The sequence below is a fragment of the Mastomys coucha genome, unplaced genomic scaffold, assembly GCF_008632895.1.
Source record: "Mastomys coucha isolate ucsf_1 unplaced genomic scaffold, UCSF_Mcou_1 pScaffold5, whole genome shotgun sequence".
NCBI classification, from domain to species: Eukaryota; Metazoa; Chordata; class Mammalia; order Rodentia; family Muridae; genus Mastomys; species Mastomys coucha.
In genome coordinates this window covers 27,400,539-27,421,408 of record NW_022196911.1, presented here as the reverse complement: position 1 = coordinate 27,421,408, position 20,870 = coordinate 27,400,539, and the positions used below count along the sequence as shown (strand labels likewise).

Below are 20,870 nucleotides of genomic sequence, written 5' to 3'. Positions count from 1 at the left end.
AGGAGCTTGGGTCACCATGGAGACATGATGGGATGTAGCAGAGGAATGTACAGGTGTGCTGGCTAGATTTATGCCAGCTTGTCACAAACTGTAGTCATCTGGGAGGAGGGAACCGAACCTTAACTTAGAAAATGCCTCTAGAAGGTCAGGCCATGGGCCAGCCTGTAGAGCATTTTCTTAATTAGTGATTAATGGGATAGGGCCCAGCCCATTGTGTATGGTAGCATCCCTGCGTTGGGGGTTCTGGGTTCTATAAGAAGGCAAGCTGAGCAAGTCATGTGGAGCAAGCCAGTAAGCAGCACTCTCTGTGGCCTCTGCATCCACGTTCCTGCCTCTGAGCTCCTGCCTCCAGGTTCCTGCCCTGCTTGAGTTCCTGTCCTGACTTCTTTGGTGGAAGTGTAAGCCTTTTCTCCCTAGTGTGCCTTTTGGCTGTGACGTGTCGTTGGTGTCACAGCAATAGAAACCCTAAGACAGGAGGGCTCTCCTAAGGCCTCTCAGAGGGGGCCGGAAAGACTCTTTGGTAAGAGCTGTGGTTGCTGACCCAGGAGGCATGCCACCAGCACCCCCTGTGTCTGCCTGAAGGCTTATACCCTACATCTGTCTAATCCCCCTGTTTCTTCTCCACAGGTTTGACATCTACAGGAAGGTGCCCAAGGACCTCACACAGCCAACATATACTGGTGCCATTAGTGAGTAACTGCCCTTCTCGCCATTAACCCAGCCCTCTGCCTCGTCCTCAAATATCCATGCTTCTACTCTCTGCAGAACTCTGGAGCAAGAAGGGAAGGCAGATGGGAAAAGAGATGTTCCTAGCATCCCACATGCTTCTCCTCTCTCCATGAAGTATCTCTATCCTTCCTTGCTCTATAACCTGCAAGGTAGAGCGGCCAGCTGTAACTAGAAGGATGCAGAAAAATAGCAGTGCAGGTTCAGGATCCCTGATCTCAGAATTCAAGCTATGTCTCCTGGATCAGAACTCTCTGAGTCCTAGCATGTACTGTAAATGGAAAGTCCACCCTGTGTGATGACCAGCTTTGAAGATGTGAGAGTACCTCCAGGCTGTAGGGATAAGAGCACCGGAAACATGAGTTGCTTGTTTAGACTTGGGCTCCATTCTCCTAAAATCTAATTAGAGGCCAATGAGATGGCTCAACATTTGCTGTGCGTGCCTGATGTCCTGAGTTAGAGCTGCAGAACCCATGATGGAAAGGCGCGCACACACACATACATCATCAAGCAATAGCAGTAAATTAAATACAAAAATTTAAAAAGTAGCCAGGTAGTGGTGGCCTATGACTTAAATCTCTTTAATCTAGCATTTGGGAGACAGAGACAGGTGGATCTCTGAGTTCAAGGCCAGCCAAGTCTACAGGCATCCAGTTCCAGGACAGACAGGGCTACACAGAAAAACCCTGTCCAAAAAAATATAAAAACCAAAAACCAACAACAACAAGCAAACAAAAAGAAGTCCAAGCAAGCAGATCAGAGGGGTGGGAGGGAGGCTTGCTTTTACCTTCCTGCTTTTGAAATGATTTGAATTGTTAATAATTTTAGCCACTAAAAGAAATCACAAACTCATTCTGACTTAGTTCAATTAGGGGAACCAGAGCATCTCAGAAAAGTGGCTGGCCATTTGCAGCACCAGGCAGGGAAGATGGTTCAGCATCAACTGTGTCAGCAGGGCAAAGGACCCGAGGACTCCAACTGGAGCACAAGACCATGACACTGGTGGGCTAGAAATTAGGGGAAAGGCCTTTGACTCTGTCATAAATGAACTGGGGAGAGCAGACAAACTCACTCAATAATTCTGGTGACCCTGTGAATACCCCCTCCCTCTCGCTCCTCAAGTGTGGGGCAGTTGTAGCAACTCACTTCCACAGAAAAGAGAGTAGAAATGTGAGATGGTAGCTTTCCTGTAGGGAAGCTTGCGGATGGCAACTCAGCCGTGGGAGGGAAGTTGGCATCACCTCGGCGGGTCTCGTGGATGAATGAATGCCTGATGGGACGTGCACCTTGCCGCTGAAGGATCTCCCCCACTAAGCTACAACCCTGGCAGGTGTGACAGAGCAGCAGGCTCCCAGCCTGGGGGTGGGGGGACTCTTCTGTCAGACACCTGAGCAGTACACTGCCAGAGGAGCATGGCTGAGGGAAGTGGAGGGAAGACGGACGGGAGGATTACAGAAGGGCTCGGGAGGAGGAAATGCAGGGTTGGATCCAGGATCTGCGCCTGCATAGACACAGCCTTCCTGGGGAGCTGGCGAAACCTGTGGCCGAGTTAGGGGCATGGCAACAGCGTGGATTCCTCCACACTGACAGGGTAACCGAGTGCCGTGGTTATGGGAACAGGGAATCCAGGGGAAGCTGGGCGGGCACTGTCCTGCCTTTGCATCCATTGCCGTTCCACAACAGAAATCATCCCCCTGAAAAAATAATACTCAGAACAAACCCAAGACACCAGCAAGTAAGCGAGAAAGCTTTGGCTTCACGCCTCAGATGCTTGGGGGGGGTGGCTCACCCAAAATGTCACTGCTTACAGGAGGGGCAGTCAGGATTTGGTCCTGGGTGCCCCCTGGTTGCTTGGTGTGGGACAGAGAGCCCTCACAATAGTCCAGCCTTGCTCTGTGAATGGAGGCAGGCCATCAGTCAGCCTGGAGTCTACTCTCAGGTAGATTGGTAACCTTTGGGGATCCCCACAACTCCAGCTCCCTCTAGCCCTTTCTCCAGCTGGGTTTCTTAAAGCAGCGGGTGCCTTCTCCTGTTGTGAGGAAAAGGTGGCTCCTCCTGGGTATTTGCAGGCCTTCCCTGTCAGGAAGAGCTGGCTTCAGCCTCCCGTTTAGCACCTATGTGTCCTTGGGCAAGTTCCCCCAACCCCGCCCCTGCCCCAGGAAAAAGACTGGCTTAGTCTATGAGAAACATGGCTCCTGCCCCTTCTGGGTCACTACATAGCAGTTCACCCTCCCTGTAGATTTCTCCAGTCTTCCCTTACCCAATGTGTTAAACCATCAGGTATGCACCTTCTTAAAATCCTAGGAGGTACCTGGACACTGTCCTGTCCAGGGACTAGCTGTGCTGCATACCCCTCTCCCTTGTCTCTGTTGCTGGACATACCTCTCCCACCTCCACCAACATCTCTGCCTTCTGTCCTGTGGCACCAAGGGCGGCTGGCCTGATTCTAGCCCTGTTGACACACAGATGTCCTTGTCATGTCTTCAGATCTTCTGTGCTGTTACTATGAGGTAGCTCTCCAGGGTTTAGGAACACTGAGCAAAGGGGACATACATTTTTAACTGTGTAAAAAGTTCTGCCTGGCAGCCCTCAGGAACGTGGTTTGATGAGCTTTTCCTTACACAAGGGGAAGGTCTGAGGCATGGGAAGCCAGCCCTTAGCTACCATTTAGTACACAAATATTTATTAAGCTGGACCTAGGGCCAGGCCCTGTGCCAAGCCGGGACAGTGCTGATGAATGGGCTTCGGTCTTCGTCCTTGAGGCTCAGGCAGCCGAGCCAGGCAGGCCAACTCAGGCCTGCGCCATCGCATTATGCTGTGGGATGGTTGCTATTAATAGCTGAAGGGTACAGCAAAATTCTGAGGCTCGAACGTCAGCCTGTGGATTATGTTTCCTGCCCTACATGGCTCTTTCGACCTCAGAGGGACTCCTTGACTTTCCCTCAGGATTTAAGGGTCTCAAGCTTGGCTCCTTCAACTTGGCAGCACCTGGCTTACTTCGAGCAAGCCTCTCCTGGGGTCACATTCTGACTTCCCAGGGTCTGAGTCAGTTTAGAAGTCTGGAGTTAGAGAGCCTCCAAGCCTTGCCCAAACATGGATTGAAAGCCTTCACCCAGCCTTTGAGATCTGAAGTCTTGCTTGGAATACTTCCTCCCTGCTTTCGTGGTTTCTCACTCATTCAGTTATCCAATAACTGTTTTTTCTGTGTCTTCTCTGAGCCAGCAGTGTTAGGCCCTGAGGCCACAGTGCTGCCAAGCCCTCACCTCTGGTTCCCCAGTCTGAGACAGGAGTCAGGTGCACCCACCATAAGTAAGTGTGGGGCCTGGACTGTTGGAACCATTGAGTTGTCCTGTCTACCTGCTAGATAACCCAGACTTTGTGCCAAGCCTTGCAGAAGCACAGAGATCTCAGAGAACGGGCTCCCCAATCTCCTTCCCCCACCACAGTATGGGTAGTTAGGACTTTGGGGTGTATCTGCAGGCATGGAGCGGGAAGAGCAGCTAGAAGACTGTCATTTATCCTAAAGGCAGCAGCAATGATCCTCAGAAAACCTGTGCCATACACTCGCCGCCAGGTCCACTGGGGCTGGTGTGGACAAAATGGTGCTGAGATGTGGGTCCTGGGAGGCGCTGGACAGAAAGGCACGAGGTCCAACTGCAGAATGCTTTGCTAGCTGCAGTCTCTTCCCCAAGAGGCAGTAACCACCAGTGCAGGCAGGAGAGGGGGAGCCAGGAGCTGGGTTAGTAGCTGAGCCACGCAAGGGGCTTTATCTCACAGATGGAAAGGGTATTTGAGCTTAATCTCCATGCTGTGAACAGGACAGACCACAGCTACTGCCTGGGCCCAAACTCTTTACAGAGTGCTGAGTGCTTGAAGCATGGCTGAAAGGGAGTGTCTGTCATGCTGCTATTCATTTACAGCTAAAAGGGGCTTAAAGTATATATATATATGTATGTGCAAATATGAATACATATACTTTTTGTTCTGTTTTGGCTTTGAGTGAGAGTCTTGGCTAGCTTGGAACTTGCTGTGTAGTCTAGGCTAGGCTTAAAATTCGGCCAGTCCTTCTTCCTACCTCTGCTCTTGAATTCTGGGCTTATAGATGTGACCACTAGGCTGGGCAGTAAATATTTGTGTGTGTGTGTGTGTGTGTGTGTGTGTGTGTGTGTGTGTGTGTGTGTGTGTTATAATACAGTATTTATACTATATTATATAATTATTAGTACATGATGTTTAATAGTTATGTGTGCTTATATGCCCAGTTGAAACTTTTTCTTGTTTATAATATGCACACATTCTCTATTTTCCCCCAAAGTAAAGCCTTTAAGTGCCACCTCTATACAGTCAAAGTGGGGCAGAGATTATGAGTATTCCAGTGCCTGTCTCTGTGTGGCTACAGACTCATCAGGCAGTTTGGGAGACCCCATCTTTCCCTTGCAGCCCAGGTTCTCAGGAGTCTTTCTAGGGGCCTTGACAGTAGAGGATAGGGGGCTCCCAGTCCCTTGTCATTCAGCCTGCGTTTCTACACCAGAGCCACCATCAGGCTGACACCATATGTCAAGATGGGGTAGTTTGTTAATGTACCATCACGGGCATATAAATAGTAGGTGCTCAATAAATGATCGTCCTTCCTTTCCTGAAGACAGATAGGAAATTAGATAGGTGGAAGACAGACAGATGGACATGGATGGAGATGCTTTGCTACCGTTATCTACAGACCTGTGTCACAGCAGTGCTGCTGTAAGTTCAAAAGAGCAGAAATAGAACTGGAAGTCCATTCCAGTCTCCAGTGCACCTCAGCTCAGCCTGGTGCCATGCTGGCTGTCTCTGTGATAACTGCATGTTGACCAGGAGCTGTGGCCTCTGCCACTGGCCAGCATCAGGACAGGACTGTGCATGTCAATAACCCAGGAAGAGAGTCCAAACTACCATATGACTTCTGGTGAGGGAGTCTGCACTCACCCTCTTGTAAAACTGACAACTCCCAAGGTGGACACTGGCTATAGACAGAGGGTCAGATCTGTGGCAAGCTGTGCCTCAGTCTTTGGTTCACTGATATGAGAGAGAAGTCTGGATGGTCACATGGTATCTTCCAGATGTTCAGTGTAATTTTGGGAATCTAGCATGCATGCCACTCAAGTGCAAAGCATCTTGTCCACCAGTAAGCAGTCCTCTTCCAGAGTGACCTCTGCATCAAAGAGATCTTGAGGAGTCAGAGCAGGGCCTGTTGCTTGTGTGAGGAGTCACACTGACTGGGGAATCACACTGAGGCGGTGAATAAGAGGGGGCTTTGATGGTCTCTGCAAAGGCACCCCCACCTTGTGTGTATGCTGGGGCCTCGAAACAGCTTTCCTCAAGGGTAGCAGGAGGAGCAATGGGGACTGGCCTCCCTTGTGGAGCATCCCGCACGGCTAACGCTGTCTGTGTTTCCCACAGTCTCCATCTGCTGCTGCCTCTTCATCCTCTTCCTCTTCCTGTCAGAGCTCACCGGATTCATCACGACAGAAGTGTAAGTCATTTTTCTCTGGGGCAACTGGCTTGCTGGGGTCCAGATGAGAAGAGGGGGCGATTTGGAAAGGGATGGAAGCCTTGCAACCAACCGGCTTGCTTCTATTTCTAAGCATGTGACATCATAAAAGGGCTTTGAGCTTGCAGCAAAACTGAGCCACACTCTGTGAAAGCCATTCCCATTCCTGTGGACCAGGGGTGCCCAGGTCCACGGACAGAGCAGAACCACACACTCATCACCGCTGACCCCGAGTTTGGCCAGTGAGTTTTCCATGAGACCTTTGATGCTGTAGCTGGAAGGTGCTCAGACAGCCCAGGTAGCTCCCTCACAGAGGGCAAGGTGGCACTTCTGGAAGCCCCTCTCGTTTCTCAGGCCCATGTTCAGGAGTCAGCATGGGTTTCCCAGCATCTTATACCACAGTCACCCATCCCTGATTCCAGAATTAGCTGTCATCCACAGGCTGGTAACCCTCCCTCGTTGGGCCCTGACCTCATGCTTCAAAGCCTCTTTGTAGCTGTGTTTACAGTTTGTGGAATTGTCATGGGGCTGGGCCCTGGCACCCCCTTCTCTCCTGCCCAGCCTTGGAATTTTCTCTTTCTACTCATGGAATGTCTTGGTTTCCTTTGCTTCCTTCTCAGCCGTGAGACAATAGGAAGCTACAAACAGGCGTCATGGCTGCAGCTGGATCTTGTTACCTTTGTCACCAAACAGCCCCTGTTTTATGGGGAAAACTGAGGTCATGTGAGGTAACAGTACTCGCCCACAGTGACCAAGTGAGGTGGCTTCTGAGTTCTGAGAAGCTGGGTCCACCTCCTCTTAGCTTACATCTGGATGTAGCTACCCACCTGCCGCTGGTATGGGAGCATCGACCTCCCGTCACTCTGACAGTTCTAATCAGGGGAGATTCATTGGTCTGTGGAGAGAGCACCAGGTAAGACACTAGAAAATCCCGAATCAGGATACTGCTTTGCTGTGTGACCCTGGCAAGTTTCTGAACCTCCCTGAGTGAAAGAAGTGAGAGTAGATCAGGCTCAAACTTTACTCCCAGCTCTGGAAAAGCTTTGTCTGCTTTCCATGGTAACAGACCATGTAGGGATCATCAGAAGTCCCCCACAGTCCCCAACAGGTGACTGTGACCATGGGGAGCATCTTCTTTGTGACCTGGGGACCCAGGGATTACTCTGTCTAGAGTAATTAACTAGAGGTGGGAGCCAGGGAAGAGATGAGACATACCCTGAAACACACCAACTGTGTGCCAGGCAGGCATCTGCAGGCTGCTCTTCTCTGGGATGGAGGCCACTCTGCAGACCGATGTGTTCTGAGTAGATGGCAGCAGCATGCACCTGTGATAGTGCAGGTGTGGAGGCAGATGGCTTTCAGATGCAGCAACGGGTGCTAAGGCTCCAAGGGAGGCAGGGAAGGCTTGGGGGTCTGGAGAACCAAAAGTCTGGCATGGCTATAGCAAAGTGAGCAAGCAGGGGCTCAGAGGCCAGGCTAGGTGGAGCCACAGCTCTGTAATTGCTTAGTCAACAGCGTTTGAGCTTTGGCTGTGTGTTCCTAAAGCTGCTCTCTCACTTCAGTGCATCTGTGTCTGCTGGCTGTGGACACAAGCAGACCAGCCACACTGTAGTTATTCTAACTACAGTCATCCCTGGGAATTCATTTCTGGGACCCTCACATCAGAGGTCCCAATATTTCAGTACAATAGCATATTTGAATAAATATACATATAATTTACACAAAGCTACATATAATCCTCTTGTGTACATTTTTCTTTTTTTCTGTAAAGATCTATTTGTTTTTATTTTATGTATATGAATGCTTATCTGCATGTATTTATGTGCACTGTGTGCATACGTGGTGCCCTCAGAGGCTAGAAGGGGGCATCGAATCTCTTGGAACTGGAGTTACAGAGGGTTGTGAACCTCCATGGGATGCTGGGGAGTGAACCTGGGTTCTCTGCCAGAGCAGCCAGTGCTCTTAAACACTAAGCCATTCATCTCTCCAGCCTCTTGCTTTTGTTTTTGGTTTTGTGGTTTCGTTTTCTGAGACAGGGTCTTACAAGGCCTTACTACATAGCCCAGGCTGTCCTCCTGAGTATTGGAATCACACATAGTTGGATGTCACCAGGCACAGTCCTCCTATCTATTTCAGACTGACTTCGTGTTACTTGAACATCTAATACAAGTCATTGCAAAACCACAGGGGAGTAGTGGGAGGGGCTCTGAGGACACAGTGTTGTGAGGCGGAACGAGATAGTGAGGCCTGAAGACGGAGGGCACACAACGGACCTGGCTTTCTGAAGACTGAACAAGATGGCCTGATTAAAGAGTACTTACTAGCCCAAGGTCTGTGGCCTTTGTCACCTGTCAGACTCTGTGTCTTGGTGCCTCTGTGTTTTCCCCGTAACACTTGAAGCTGTAGTCAGCTCAGTCCCATGAAGGTGTGCCTTCAGGGCTTAGGCATGGCCACATACAAGTGACTCTTGATGTCAGAGCTTGGGCCTGCAAAGGCTGTGTAGCAGGCTGGGCCGCTCAAACAAGCCCAGACGGTGGAATTTACCCACTGTTTACCTAGGGCAGGGCTGTCAGTGTCAGTGTACAGTGTGTTCCCCATGGCACCCCTCCCTGCTCAGGGACTTCCTCTTCCTACCTCCTGGATGCTGTGGTCCCAGGAGGAAGGAAGAGGGCTGAAGAGACTCAAACCTGGCTCGCTGGTTACTTGTTGCTGGTGGGAGCCTAATGCCCCTCCCTTCTTGTGCTTCCTTACCGTGGTACTGACTTGTCAGGGGTCCAGGAAGCCCCAAGACTTAACACAACAGCCTGGAAATGTTTGCTTTGCCCCATTGAGCCCCTTCCTTTATGGAGGCAGCCCTTCCCGGGGAAGCATATAGATTGGGGGAAAACTGAAGGGTAGTTCATTCTCTCTTGGGGAAGCCACTGATCCTGTCTGATGGTTTTATGACCACAGAGGATCAGGGGATTCCCTCTTCCAATGAGGATGTACATAACTCAGGGAAACGAGGTCATGGCGCAGCCCTGGCCCATGGCTGCCAATGACGTGAGGTGTTCCTTCTGGCCCCGCAGAGTTAGAAGGAGGTGGGTTTGTTTGTGTGCTTGACTTCCAACCTGAGCTTTACCCAGGCTGGTGACAATGAGGAAAGAAGGTGTCCCATAGGATATGCACCTACCTCTCAGTGACTGGGCTATCCCAGCCCTTGACTGCCAAGCCCCTGCATTGTGGGCTATCCCAGCCCTAGACTGCCAAGCCCCTGCATTGTGGGCTATCCCAGCCCTAGACTGCCAAGCCCTGAAGGCTTTGAGAGTTGCTCACCTGGTAGGGATTTGTGACAGTAAAACAGAGTTGCTCAGAGACTCCACTCTGTTTTAACATAACAATATCCCTTTTGGTGCTCTCTAGGTATTGTAAATGGCCACATGCTAGTCTCATATGCCCAGGTTAGCATCTTCCAGTGACTGCCTCAAAATTTTTCAAAACTCCTTGAAGTTTCTGGGAGAAACCGGGGTACCAGGAAGCTGAAAACCTGTAAGGTTCATAAAGGGGGAAGGGGAAGCCGAGTCTGAGCCCAGGACTTCTGGACACGTTCAGTGTGGGCACCCTACCCTGTCATCCTACCTGACTCTGCACAGCATGTTTTAAAGCTACAGCTTTTTAGTTAAAATGATTGATGGTTAGGAATAGAAGCTTCAGCAGGCTAAGCATGTTCTTATACAAGCCAGATGACCTGAGTTGGGTCACTGGAACCTACTCCACTCCACAAACTTGTACCCTGACCTCCATGTGTGTACTCACACACATCATACACATGCACAATCATGGTAATACATTAAAAGTAAACTTCAAACCTATTGACTGGGAGACTCAAGATTCCCCTGTAGAATTAGGTGGCAAGCTGGAAGAGGCTACTTCAGGAAGTAGAAGCCTGTAGGTTACCTTGAGTTGACTCCTAAAACATCCCTACACTGGGCCAAAATTGGGGAGACTAGGAGTTTATCCAAGAGAAGAATGGGGGCTCCACCCTGCCCAGCACCCCTGAATTGAGTCTCAGTTGTAGCGGGTGGGACTAAACTGTCACTAAGAGCATCCTCATTCTTAGCAATGGGAGGCTTGAAGGCTCCTGGGCACAGAGGGACAGATTCATTGTTCAGATCACCCCTGAAAGGTGGGTCTGGGGAAGGGTGAGTGTGAGCCCCAGGCCCTGGTAAGGAGTCGGATGATTGCCAGGAGGAAGAGGGGCGGCTGGGCAGTTGGCTATGGAGGTTATCCACCCAGTAGGCAGTAGTTGTGTTTTCCCTACAGAAGTCGGGGTTTAAAAGCCAAGGTTCCTGAGGCTTACTGGTCAACCTACCCACCTCCCCTCCCATTCCCACCCACCACTCACTGCGGCCTCCCTGCGACATGGAAGTTTCCATTTGACCAGATTGTTAAGCATGGAGGCCAGCAACCTTGGGCAGGAATCTGAACTATTCAAGTGCTCTTCGAAAAGCAAATAAAATTGTTTTCCATAGATGTCATCAGGCTCACGCCTCAGCCTAGAATCTCAAGGCCTTCGGCTACATTCCACCTACATCCCCCCCCCCCACTACCTCCCAAGCCTTTTATCCTCTCTCCCTACAAGGCCAGTTCTCACCCACCTCCTCCCCATGCACTGCACTGGCTGGTGTCCCCCCCACACCTGAAGTGTACCCCAACTCCTCCATCAGTACACACTCTTCCACTTCCTGGGACTTCTGAGAACCCACACTTTCCTGTGTACCCACCCCCCCCCAAGTTTGTGTTCATTTCACAGAAGATGCTCAGGAGTCCTTATTCTGGTTGGGAGGAGTTGTGACACTGTTGCTTCCTCGGGTGTGACAGAGGAGGTGATAGAGGGAGGTGTGCAGAACAGAAAGCCAGTGGCCCTAGGGACCTCTGTATCCCAAAGGCCCTGAGGCCCTGGGGTGGCACATCTGAAGATGATCAGAAAAGACAGTGACACTTGCATCATGAGTCTCCCTAGGGGATGCCCTGCTTTCCAGGGATCTCTGTCCTCTCGAGACAGTGTTAGCACAGTAGGAAAGGCAAGACACCGAGTCCCCGGTAACATCCTCCTCTGACTCCCCTAGGCTGTGTGATCTCAGCCAGTTATTTGTACTGCTCACTGAAGACACAGTGATCCTGCCCAACATTGCTTGGCTAATGTTACAGGAACTGCCACATGCAAAAGCCTGGCACCTCCAGCTTCTAGTGGGGCAGAATACACTGGGCAGGACTGTGCTGTGCCTCTTACATGCATAATGCCCTTGACCTTCACCATGGCTTGCTATGGATTAAGGTCCCTATTGCTCTATCTCATTAAATGTTGGCATTGGTGATAAAGATGGTAGCTAGAGACTGAGCACTCAGTCTGTAGTGAGACTAGGCTCAAGACTCCTCGTTCTCATTGACCACCTTAGCAGCCTCATTATTGATGTATGCAGTCATTGGGGGGTTGCTGGGACCATAGAGAGGGTGGCATCCTGATGTCACCTGCACACCTCCTCCATCTACTTCAGACCCTGCCCCCAGATGACTTACGCTACTTCATAGTGCATGCTGTGCACTTAGTTGTGGCACCATATTGTGTAAGGAGCAAGGGAAGAAGTCTGTGTGTGTCCAGTACAGACTCAGTGTCTGCTTCTGAGGGGATTCGTTTTGTTTTGTTTTGTTTGTTTTGTTTTGTTTTGTTTTGTTGAACTTCAACTGGTTGAACCCAAGGGTAGAAACCCTATAGAAGTGGAATATCAACTGTTCTAGGAAAGCCCCTTTTTGTTTCTGGGGAAACTGAGGCTGTTGAGGACAAAGCCCATTGTCCAAGCTCAGTCTACCAGGAGGCGTTGTAGCCAGGAGGCGCTGCAGCCAGGAGGCGCTGCAGCCAGGAGGCGCTGCAGCCAGGAGGCGCTGCAAATCTTGGCATCTTGGGGTCCCCTTAGCATTGTGTTTTCTGTGTCAAGCAGAGCCTGTGGTCAGCCCTGGAGAGAAAATGAGACATGTGCTTATACACCACACACACACACACACACACACACACACACACACCACCCATATACACACACCCCACATATACCACATATATACATCACACACACCACATGCACATAACATACACATACCACACGCACATGCATGCACACACAGCCTGGTCTGAGCAGCCTAGCTTTCGCCTCTTAGTAGCCCTGAGAGGTACTAAGAATTCTTGCTCATTTCCTTTCTCCCTCTTTTCCCCTCAGTGGTTGCTTCTCAGTGAGGCGTGCATGACTTACAGCCCATGCACAAGTCCAGAACGCAATAGTCAGTAAGTCTTACCCTCACAGCTATCATCTAGCTGAGCCAGGATACATGAGCCATGACTTCTGCCTTCTGGAAGGTTCTTTCGCACCCCCTCCTGCCATTCTTTAGACTTCTGTTGTCCTGAATTAATTTGCTTCTTGTCAACTCCACCCAGGACTTCTCCAGTTACTTCATGAGGAAGCTGGGGCTCAGAGAGGTGAAGCACCTCTTCCAGGTACCTCAGCTTCTAAGTGACAAAGGCAGGAGGGGATCCCACAGGCCTTCTTACCTCCTGAGCTGGCTATGGGGTATCAGGCCAGTAAGAGTCCCTAGTACACCCACAAAAATGTTTCTTTTCTTCGAGGTGAGCTGATTTTTTGGCAGGCTGTCCATCTTTTAAAATCGGCTCAGCCCCAGCCAGTGGCCCCTGTCAGACTTGGCAGCCCTGCACGGGCGGCTGAGGCCGCACCTGGGGTGGCAGGAAACTAGCTGGTCTGGAACATTTGCCTTGGACACAGAAGGCAGCCTTGCTGACCTCATCTGTAGGCGGTGCAGACAACTGAACCATATACATCTTACAGGCAGGGGGAACAGCCAGTTCTGCCCTTGCATAACCACTGGCCCAGGTTGCCACAGGCCATGCATTTATCCTCCCCTCAGGCACCTCAGCCCCTTCGTGCTGTGTGGCCCTTCAGCCCTGGCAGCTGACCACTCCAGTTCTTCTGGCTAGGAGACAGGGAGCCATGCCTGAGAGAGAAGCTTCCCCAGGGGCAGTGAGCTCACCTGAGCCACACCTGGGATTTGCCTCACTCTGCTGAGGTCATCTCCCGGGATTGCCAGGAATGACCTCATCCTATAATCCCCAAACAGTGCGCAGGTCTAGGTTTACCAGGTGGGAAAGGTGAGCGCTCGTAGAAGAGTCTTGCTGGGAAGGGAAGCCCTCTCCCTTGGCCACTGCTCAGTTAATCACACAGCAATTTCCTTGCTAGACTGACGATCAGAATTAAGGCTGTGGTAGAAATAGGTGTGGAGAGACAAGAGGGCAGAAATGGATCCTCCTGACTGGATCTCCTACGGCCTGTTTGTCTCTTGCCTACTGGTTCTGTACAATACCTACCAGTACCCTGAGCAAGTGCTTGTTCTTCCCCACACCCCACTCCTTGTCCTTCACCCTAGATAATGAGAAGAAGAGGAACCTGGGTAGCCCTGGAAAACTTGGAGCTTGAGGTCTAGCTCTGTCGTTTTCTGCTGTGCACTCTTGGGATAGAACACCCCTCCTCTGACCCTTGGTTTCCTGATCCTAGAATAGGAGCGAGGACTTCCCACGGGAGCAGACAGGATAACACGGGTGCATTTAAAAAAATTCAAAGTTTGCTTCTTTGATTGTGGGGGCATCTCTCTCCCCTTTTGCCTAGCTTAACAAGCTAAGTGTTCGGCAGCCTTCGAGAAGAGCAAAGCGTGTCCGTGGCTTTCATGTCCCCAGGTATATATTTGTGGTTCCCACAAAGAAACAAACTGTTCCTCAACCACAGTACTTGTTAATTATGCACTGGCTGTATCACATCAGATGGGGCCTCGGTCAAAACAGAATTCACTTGCTGGGCTCAATCTGTTCTTTCCCAACAGGAGCCATTCCCAGGGCTCCTTTGGAGTCTAGTACAGCCTGTGTGCCGGACTGAAGAGACCTAACTGATCTGGGTTATTTTGTTTGTTTTATAGCAAAAAGAGAACTTTTATCATTTTAAAGTGTGTGTGTGTGTGTGTGTGTGTGTGTGTGTGTGTGTGTGTGTGCGCGCGCGCGCGCGCATGTGAATGTAGGTACTTGTAGAGGCCAGAAGAGGGCATTGGTTCTCCTAGAGCTGGGGTTGCAGACATTGTGAGTTGCCTAATTTGGGTTCTGGGAACCAAACTTAGGTCTCTGAAAGAGCAGTAAGTGCTCTTAACCATTGAACCATCTCTTCAACCCTATATTGTTTCATTTTTAATTGACAAAATGGGGCACAAGATGACATTTTGATAAACTGTCAGATTATCAGCTCATCTAGTTAGTATGTCCATTACTTTAAACAAAACATTTATGCTGTCTGTGAGAGACGTTTCAAATCTCTTTTTGCTAATTTGAAGTACACAGCGTGTTGTTAATGCAGTCACCATGCCTGTACGGTAGGACTTATGTCATCTGTAACTTCCTCTCTATTAGCCAGCATCCCTGGTCCCCATCCATGAGTGTTCATGAACACTCACCATCCATGAGTGTTGAGGCTGGGCCTGGAGATGAGGTTCCTCTTCCCTGCGGGGGATTATCTAAGCTAGCCTCTGAGCTCAGTCCATCTCCCTCCTTACTGCCTCTGCTTCATCCTCAAGGGCCCTGGCTTCGTGAGGAGGAGAAGAACCAGAAGCATCCACTTCCGTGCCTCCCTTGGCCCATCCCCATGTATGCCATCAGTGTGCCATGCCCATTCCCAGCAGCCGTGGGTTCTGGACCACTATGAACACCTACAATCTGGTGTCTTTGGCACACGGTGGCTCCTCCAGGTCTCAAGCCTGCTGAGGCATAAGCTTTCTATGTTCAGTGTCACCTACAACACCTGAGCTGTATCCTAGCACCACAACATGGCTGAAATAGCTCACACTTCTTTGGCTCTCATACTGCATCTGCCGTGACCCTCTTGTAGACTTGTCAGTCTAGACCCTCCCTACTTCAGGCCTTGGCACATGCAATGGGGACCTCCCTCCCCCTGCTGAGACCCTACTTTTTGGAGACTTGAAGGCCTCTTTGTAGCATTTACCTAGGAGGTGAGTGAGGTCTGGTTCTGCCTGTGACCTTGATCAAAACAGAACAGATTGGCTTGCTGCCATTTCTTTAACGTGACAGGCCAGAGATGCCTCCAAACCGTTGAATGGATGTGGGTTGTTCCTGTCCCTGGCTGTGGGGTGGGGTGGCTGTCTGGGGCCACCTGCCCTGTAACTCTAGTGATAGAATAATGGCCTTGTTGCTTGCCCCTGCAGCCTAAGATTGTGCTACCTACACACCACTTGGAACATGACAGATGTGATCGCATGAAGGATGGGAATGGCTAGGTTAGCCCAACCAGCCAGATAGAACCATGGGGTTCCGGTGTGAGGGTACAGGAGAGAGAGGAGCAAAAGTGCTGTGCAGGCATGTGGATAAGCTTTAGTTAAGACTTTGGCTTCGTGACACTTGATTACAGCAGCCCTAGGAATCCAGTACAGGCGTCTGGTCCTGTGGGAGACCTGGACCTCACTCCTGTGACTTTCTAAGGAGGAGCTCCAAAAGAACAAACAGTGGGTGCTCTGTGCCTATTGGTGCCAGGCCCTGAGCTGTACATGACCCTAACTGCCATGTGCCTGTTGTGGCTGGGCCCTGAGCTGTACAGGACTCTGTTTCTCATTTTACTGTTCAGCAGTGTTGCTTCCATTCAGCTCCTAGGTTTATAGAGATGAACGTAGGAAGTGCTAGAGCCAGGATTTGAACTTGAATCTGGACAGATTTTCTTACTGGACCCCTCCTTCTTCCTGAGTAACTGCTCTCCCTCCTGGTGAAACTGTATTGGAGAGGGGCTTTGAATCTGGAACTCTGCCTCCTGGGACGTGGACATGTGCACGCTGTTGTACCCACGTGGGTATCTAGATCATTGAGCACTGGCCACCAAGCGAGGTAGCCTCTGGCTGTCCATTCCCTATGGGCAGAATCAGTGTTTCCGTCTCAGTCTAGATTTCTGTACTTGTCTGTCCCTCAGGGTGAATGAGCTCTACGTCGATGACCCAGACAAGGACAGCGGAGGCAAAATTGACGTCAGTCTCAACATCAGTTTACCCAATTTGCACTGTGAATGTGAGTATTCCAATAGACCTGTTTCAGCTAGCCGGTCTGTGGGCGATCTGTATGCAGATATGCTGAGCCATCTGGGGTGAGCATATATACATACCTGCAAACCACACAGAGCCTGGGGCAGCTCCCACTTTTTTTTTTTTTTTTTTTTTTTTTTGGATAAATATAATTAAGCATGTACCTGGAAGTTTTCTGGAAACAAAGATGACTCATACACCTCTGCAGAGCAACCACATTGGTGCAGCTGGCACAGGGTGGTGGAGTCTCTCTGCTTTGTTAAGCCTGAGAGCTTTGAGCAAGGGGCTTATGGAGAGGAAGAAGCTATAAGGGAGAGCGGGATGGGACTTTACCAGGCAAGAGGATGAGCCCAGATGTGTGTGCAGCTGAGGTCTGGTCTGAGGTCGACCTCCCCATGTGAGACTCTGGAGTGTGGCACCACTATAAAGCTGCCTCGTCTGGCAACAGTGGGGCCAGGACTATTATTATCCCCATCTGTGGCTGATGGCCACAGGCGGTTCCTATGGGAGTTACATGACCTCTCAAACAGTTATGGTGAGGTGCCAGTTGTGCAAGCCCCAGCCTGCACAGCCCAGAGCTGCAAAAGCCAGCGGGACACTCAGCGAGAGGGTTCCCTGGCATCTTCCTTTTTAACTACAGATCTCTTCGTTTGCTGTTTGTTTTTGTTTTTGTTTTTGTTTTAACTTTTATTGCATTATGTTGAGAAAAGTTACATGATTTCAATTTATCTCTGATCTTGGGCATGTCAGAGCACCTGGATTGTTTGCTGTTTTAATCAAAAATAGAATTATTTCTATAAAACAAAACACAGCAAAAATCTGATTTGGAGGCAGACCCTGCCTCCTTGGCTTGGGCAAACCTTGGCTACAGTTGTCTGTCTCTCCTTTACCATAGTAGACTTAGTAACCATTGCCAGAGTTTCCAGTGAGATGGTACCTAGCTGTAGCGGTTACTGTCTCCCTAGTGAAGGTTCGAGACATCCTCAGCCCCACTAGATCTGCAGCCTGATGTAGCCTACTTAGCCTCCTCCCTTCCGATCACAGGACATGGCTTAGGAACACAGCCCACAGGGACAGAACATTGGGTGGGCCCTAACAGGGACAGAGAGACATTCAGCTCTATTCCTGCTTTTGGTGAGAGTGACATCACAGCTTTTAGCCCACACTAGGCACAGGGCCAGGGAACCTGTTGAAATAGGTCACTTATATTTATTTTTATGTTTTCAATTTTTTCTCTCTTCTTAGGAAAATAACTCATCTGGCAGCCTCTCCTTCAGGGCTGCTTATATCTCTGAAGCAAGGAAATTCTTAGTCAGGCCAGAGGACTAGACCAGCAGAGCAAGGGCTGAGGGGATGTAGCTCTAGGCTCCATCCCAGATCCAGACAGTGTGACTTCAGACAGGACAGGTGTCCTTGGCTGCTGACTACGCCAGTCCTCGGGCTGGGGTCCCCTTGGATCCGGCCAGCGCTATAGGGTTATGTCATGAAGTTGCAGGAGCTCAGCACAGTGGCTTTTCTTTCACCAACCTTCAGAGCAGTGGATAGCTCAGTGGTTTGCCCAGCATGCTAAGGATCCCTGGCTCCGGCACCACTGATAGAAAAAAAGACTTTCAAGAATGTTATACATAGATATGCCTGTTCACCTTTGTACCTCTGGAAAACCCAAAGAAACAAAGAGAGGAAACCACCTAGAATTCCACTACCCATTGACAAGGTCTGCGGGCATTCTGACACCATCTGTCCCACTGGCTTCTCTCCTGTGCATTTCTGACCAATGGCTGAGGTCAGACTACAGGTACCCTATCATACCCTGCTTTAGTACGGGGTGGAAGGTGAGAGCCCTCACCTGGCCCAAGGTTCCATTCCCAGCACTATAAACGCGCTATGACAGTTGTATTCTTCTTTATACACCGAATACAGGAGTTATTTTCCAGGGTACACTTTCAAAACACAGAACTGTAGCTCAGTGTCAGAGTGTTTATTTAGCATGAGTTAGATCTTCAGTACTGAGAGAAACAGAGATACGCTTCTAAATGCAGGAAAGGACTCCTTTGTGCTCAGTTTTGATGCCCTAAGCAGGCGTTGCTGACAGCAGAGGCCTCTTTTCCCTCTTAGTGTGTGCGTCAGAAACACAGACACTGTTTATGTGCACCTGTAAACACAGTCACTGTCTGTTCCTGCAGTTTCTCACTCATAGATTCAATAGCTGCAGGGCAAAAACATTCAGAGGAAAAAAAATATATATACATATACATATATATACACACACACACATATGCATATATATATATATACATACACACACACACACACACACATATTGCATCTGACCTGAAAATATACAGACTTTTTTTCTCATACTTATTTCCTAAACAGTAGGGCTCTGGAAATCACTGCGGTACCGTTTCGTTAGTGTAAAATGCCAGAGATCACCAGCGTGTGGAGAGAAAGATGTGTAGGGTCCCGGTGGTGCAAGCTTCAGCCTGCGCTTGGCTGGCCCGCGGCTGTGTATTGTGGTGGGAACATGGAGTGGGCAGATGTTCCACTGAAGTCAAAGAAGCAAAGGAAAGAGGGCGAAGAGCAGTGATGTCACTGTCCCCTCCAAGGGTCTAGCCTAAGAACAGTAAGGACCTCCCACCAGATCCCACTCCCAAAGGTTCATCACGGCCGTGAAGCACGACAGGCTGAGGTTGAAGCTTGTGTCACATGGGATGCAGTCTAGCCTCTGCAGTCTGGCCTCAAGTGGAACTGTTGAGTCAGCCAAGATTGCTTGCGTTTCTTTAGCTTTCTCATTACAGGCCAGTGGCATCATCTGTGATGGCTATGTCATGTGCCCTTCCACGCTGGCTGGCACATAACTTCCCTACACCCACTGAGGAGTATGGCTGTTCCCATGTTCCCTTTATGCCTGGTTGTCTTTAAAAGAGCTATTCTTTCTCTGAAGCAAGCTTCCTCTGGTGTGCCTTCCAGGAAGCTTGCTACATCCCCGTGGTAGACAAGGGCCTCTCTTCCTGCGCATACTGGGACCATCTCATGGAACACAGTAAAGCAGTCTGCTCATTGTTACAGTGCAAAGGCTGAGCCATGTGGGGCTACAGAGCCCTGCTGGAGTCAGGACAGGCATGGGGTGGGAGGGGTGGGGGGCACAGTCCCTTTGAGTGCGCTAAGCAACCTCATAATAGGGGCTGTGCTCCTGGAGGCTGTAGCTTGACTCTTCCCATGATGCCCCCTGGTGCTTAGGCAGGAGCACGGGACTTGGTAGTTGCAGACACTGAGTAACTGAAGGTGTGGATGAGACAGATTATAAAGAAGGAATGAATGCCTGAACCTCTTCAGTGGGTGTGGGCACTGGCGAGGCTCTTGCCACGTGCTGCCGGTCAGACAGCCCTTGCCACACCAACTAACTCTTTGATCCACACACTCTTCCACTGAAAGAGATTCCACTCTTCCAATGATTATCATCTTATATGTCAGAAAAAAAATAAACGGAGGCATTGAGCATCATGAGTACCTGAGCCACGGCCACACTGGTGAAGGGCACAGTCAGGATACAGGTAACCGGTGTGGCCGACCCCTCTTAGCCCACAGCCTTCATTTGGTCTTTCTCGTAGCTGAGTCACGCTGGACTCTGCATCCTTGGCTGTTCTAGCCCCTGCTCCTTCCTAGCTCTTTCTTCATCCCTCTCCAGCCGTAGGCAGCCTTAGGTAGAGGATGCTGTGACTCTGGGGGCTAGTAGGACTGTTTCGGGTGCTGTGACTGCGAAGGAGTGGGACTATCTTGAGCACCATGACTCCAAGGGGGGTGGACTATTTGGGGGCGCTGTGTCCTCTAGCGGGGTGTGGAATAGTTTTGAATGCTGAGACTCTGGGAGGATGGGACTGTTTGGGGGTGCTATGACTTTGTCAGGGAACTGTTTGGGGTCACTGTGACTCTTAGCCAAGCAACCCCTTTCTTCCTTACTGCCTCACTTCCCATGTAGCCTGGGTGGCCTGGGCATCATGCTCATGGAGGGCTAATGGGGCTTCCGCAGAAGCGGGCTGGTCCCTACTCTACATGGGTGTGGGTGACTGCTCTCTTTGGCTCCCACAGTGGTCGGGCTTGACATCCAAGATGAGATGGGCAGACATGAAGTGGGCCACATAGACAACTCCATGAAGATCCCGCTGAACAATGGAGTTGGCTGCCGCTTTGAGGGCCAGTTCAGCATCAACAAGGTATGGAAGGAGACATTGCCTGGGCCCCTTTCCTGCCCCCTACCCACTCGACCCCAACAGAGTCAGCACATGACTGCCTAAGAGTTGTCCTTAGACTGGCTATGCTCTGGATTCCCTGAGATTCAGGAGCCTCTGATGGTGGGTTCAGAAAGAGCTGCCCCTCACTGGACTGGAAAGCACCAAGGGAGGTGAGACCTGGCTTCAAGTCCTCCTCCTCTCCAACAAGCAGTGGCCCACAGGAC

The 20,870-nt window shown here is 50.4% G+C and overlaps 1 protein-coding gene across 1 annotated transcript in view; it reads left to right on the top strand.

Moving 5' to 3' along the window:
- Positions 1–20,870, top strand: part of Ergic1 (endoplasmic reticulum-golgi intermediate compartment 1) — a 103,319-nt gene that overhangs the window by 53,607 nt on the left and 28,842 nt on the right. Inside the window, exons 3-6 of the mRNA XM_031352163.1 lie at positions 628–689; positions 6,163–6,235; positions 16,306–16,400; positions 20,504–20,628. Coding sequence (XP_031208023.1) covers positions 628–689; positions 6,163–6,235; positions 16,306–16,400; positions 20,504–20,628 — 355 coding nt within the window. The remainder of the gene's footprint in view (positions 1–627; positions 690–6,162; positions 6,236–16,305; positions 16,401–20,503; positions 20,629–20,870) is intronic.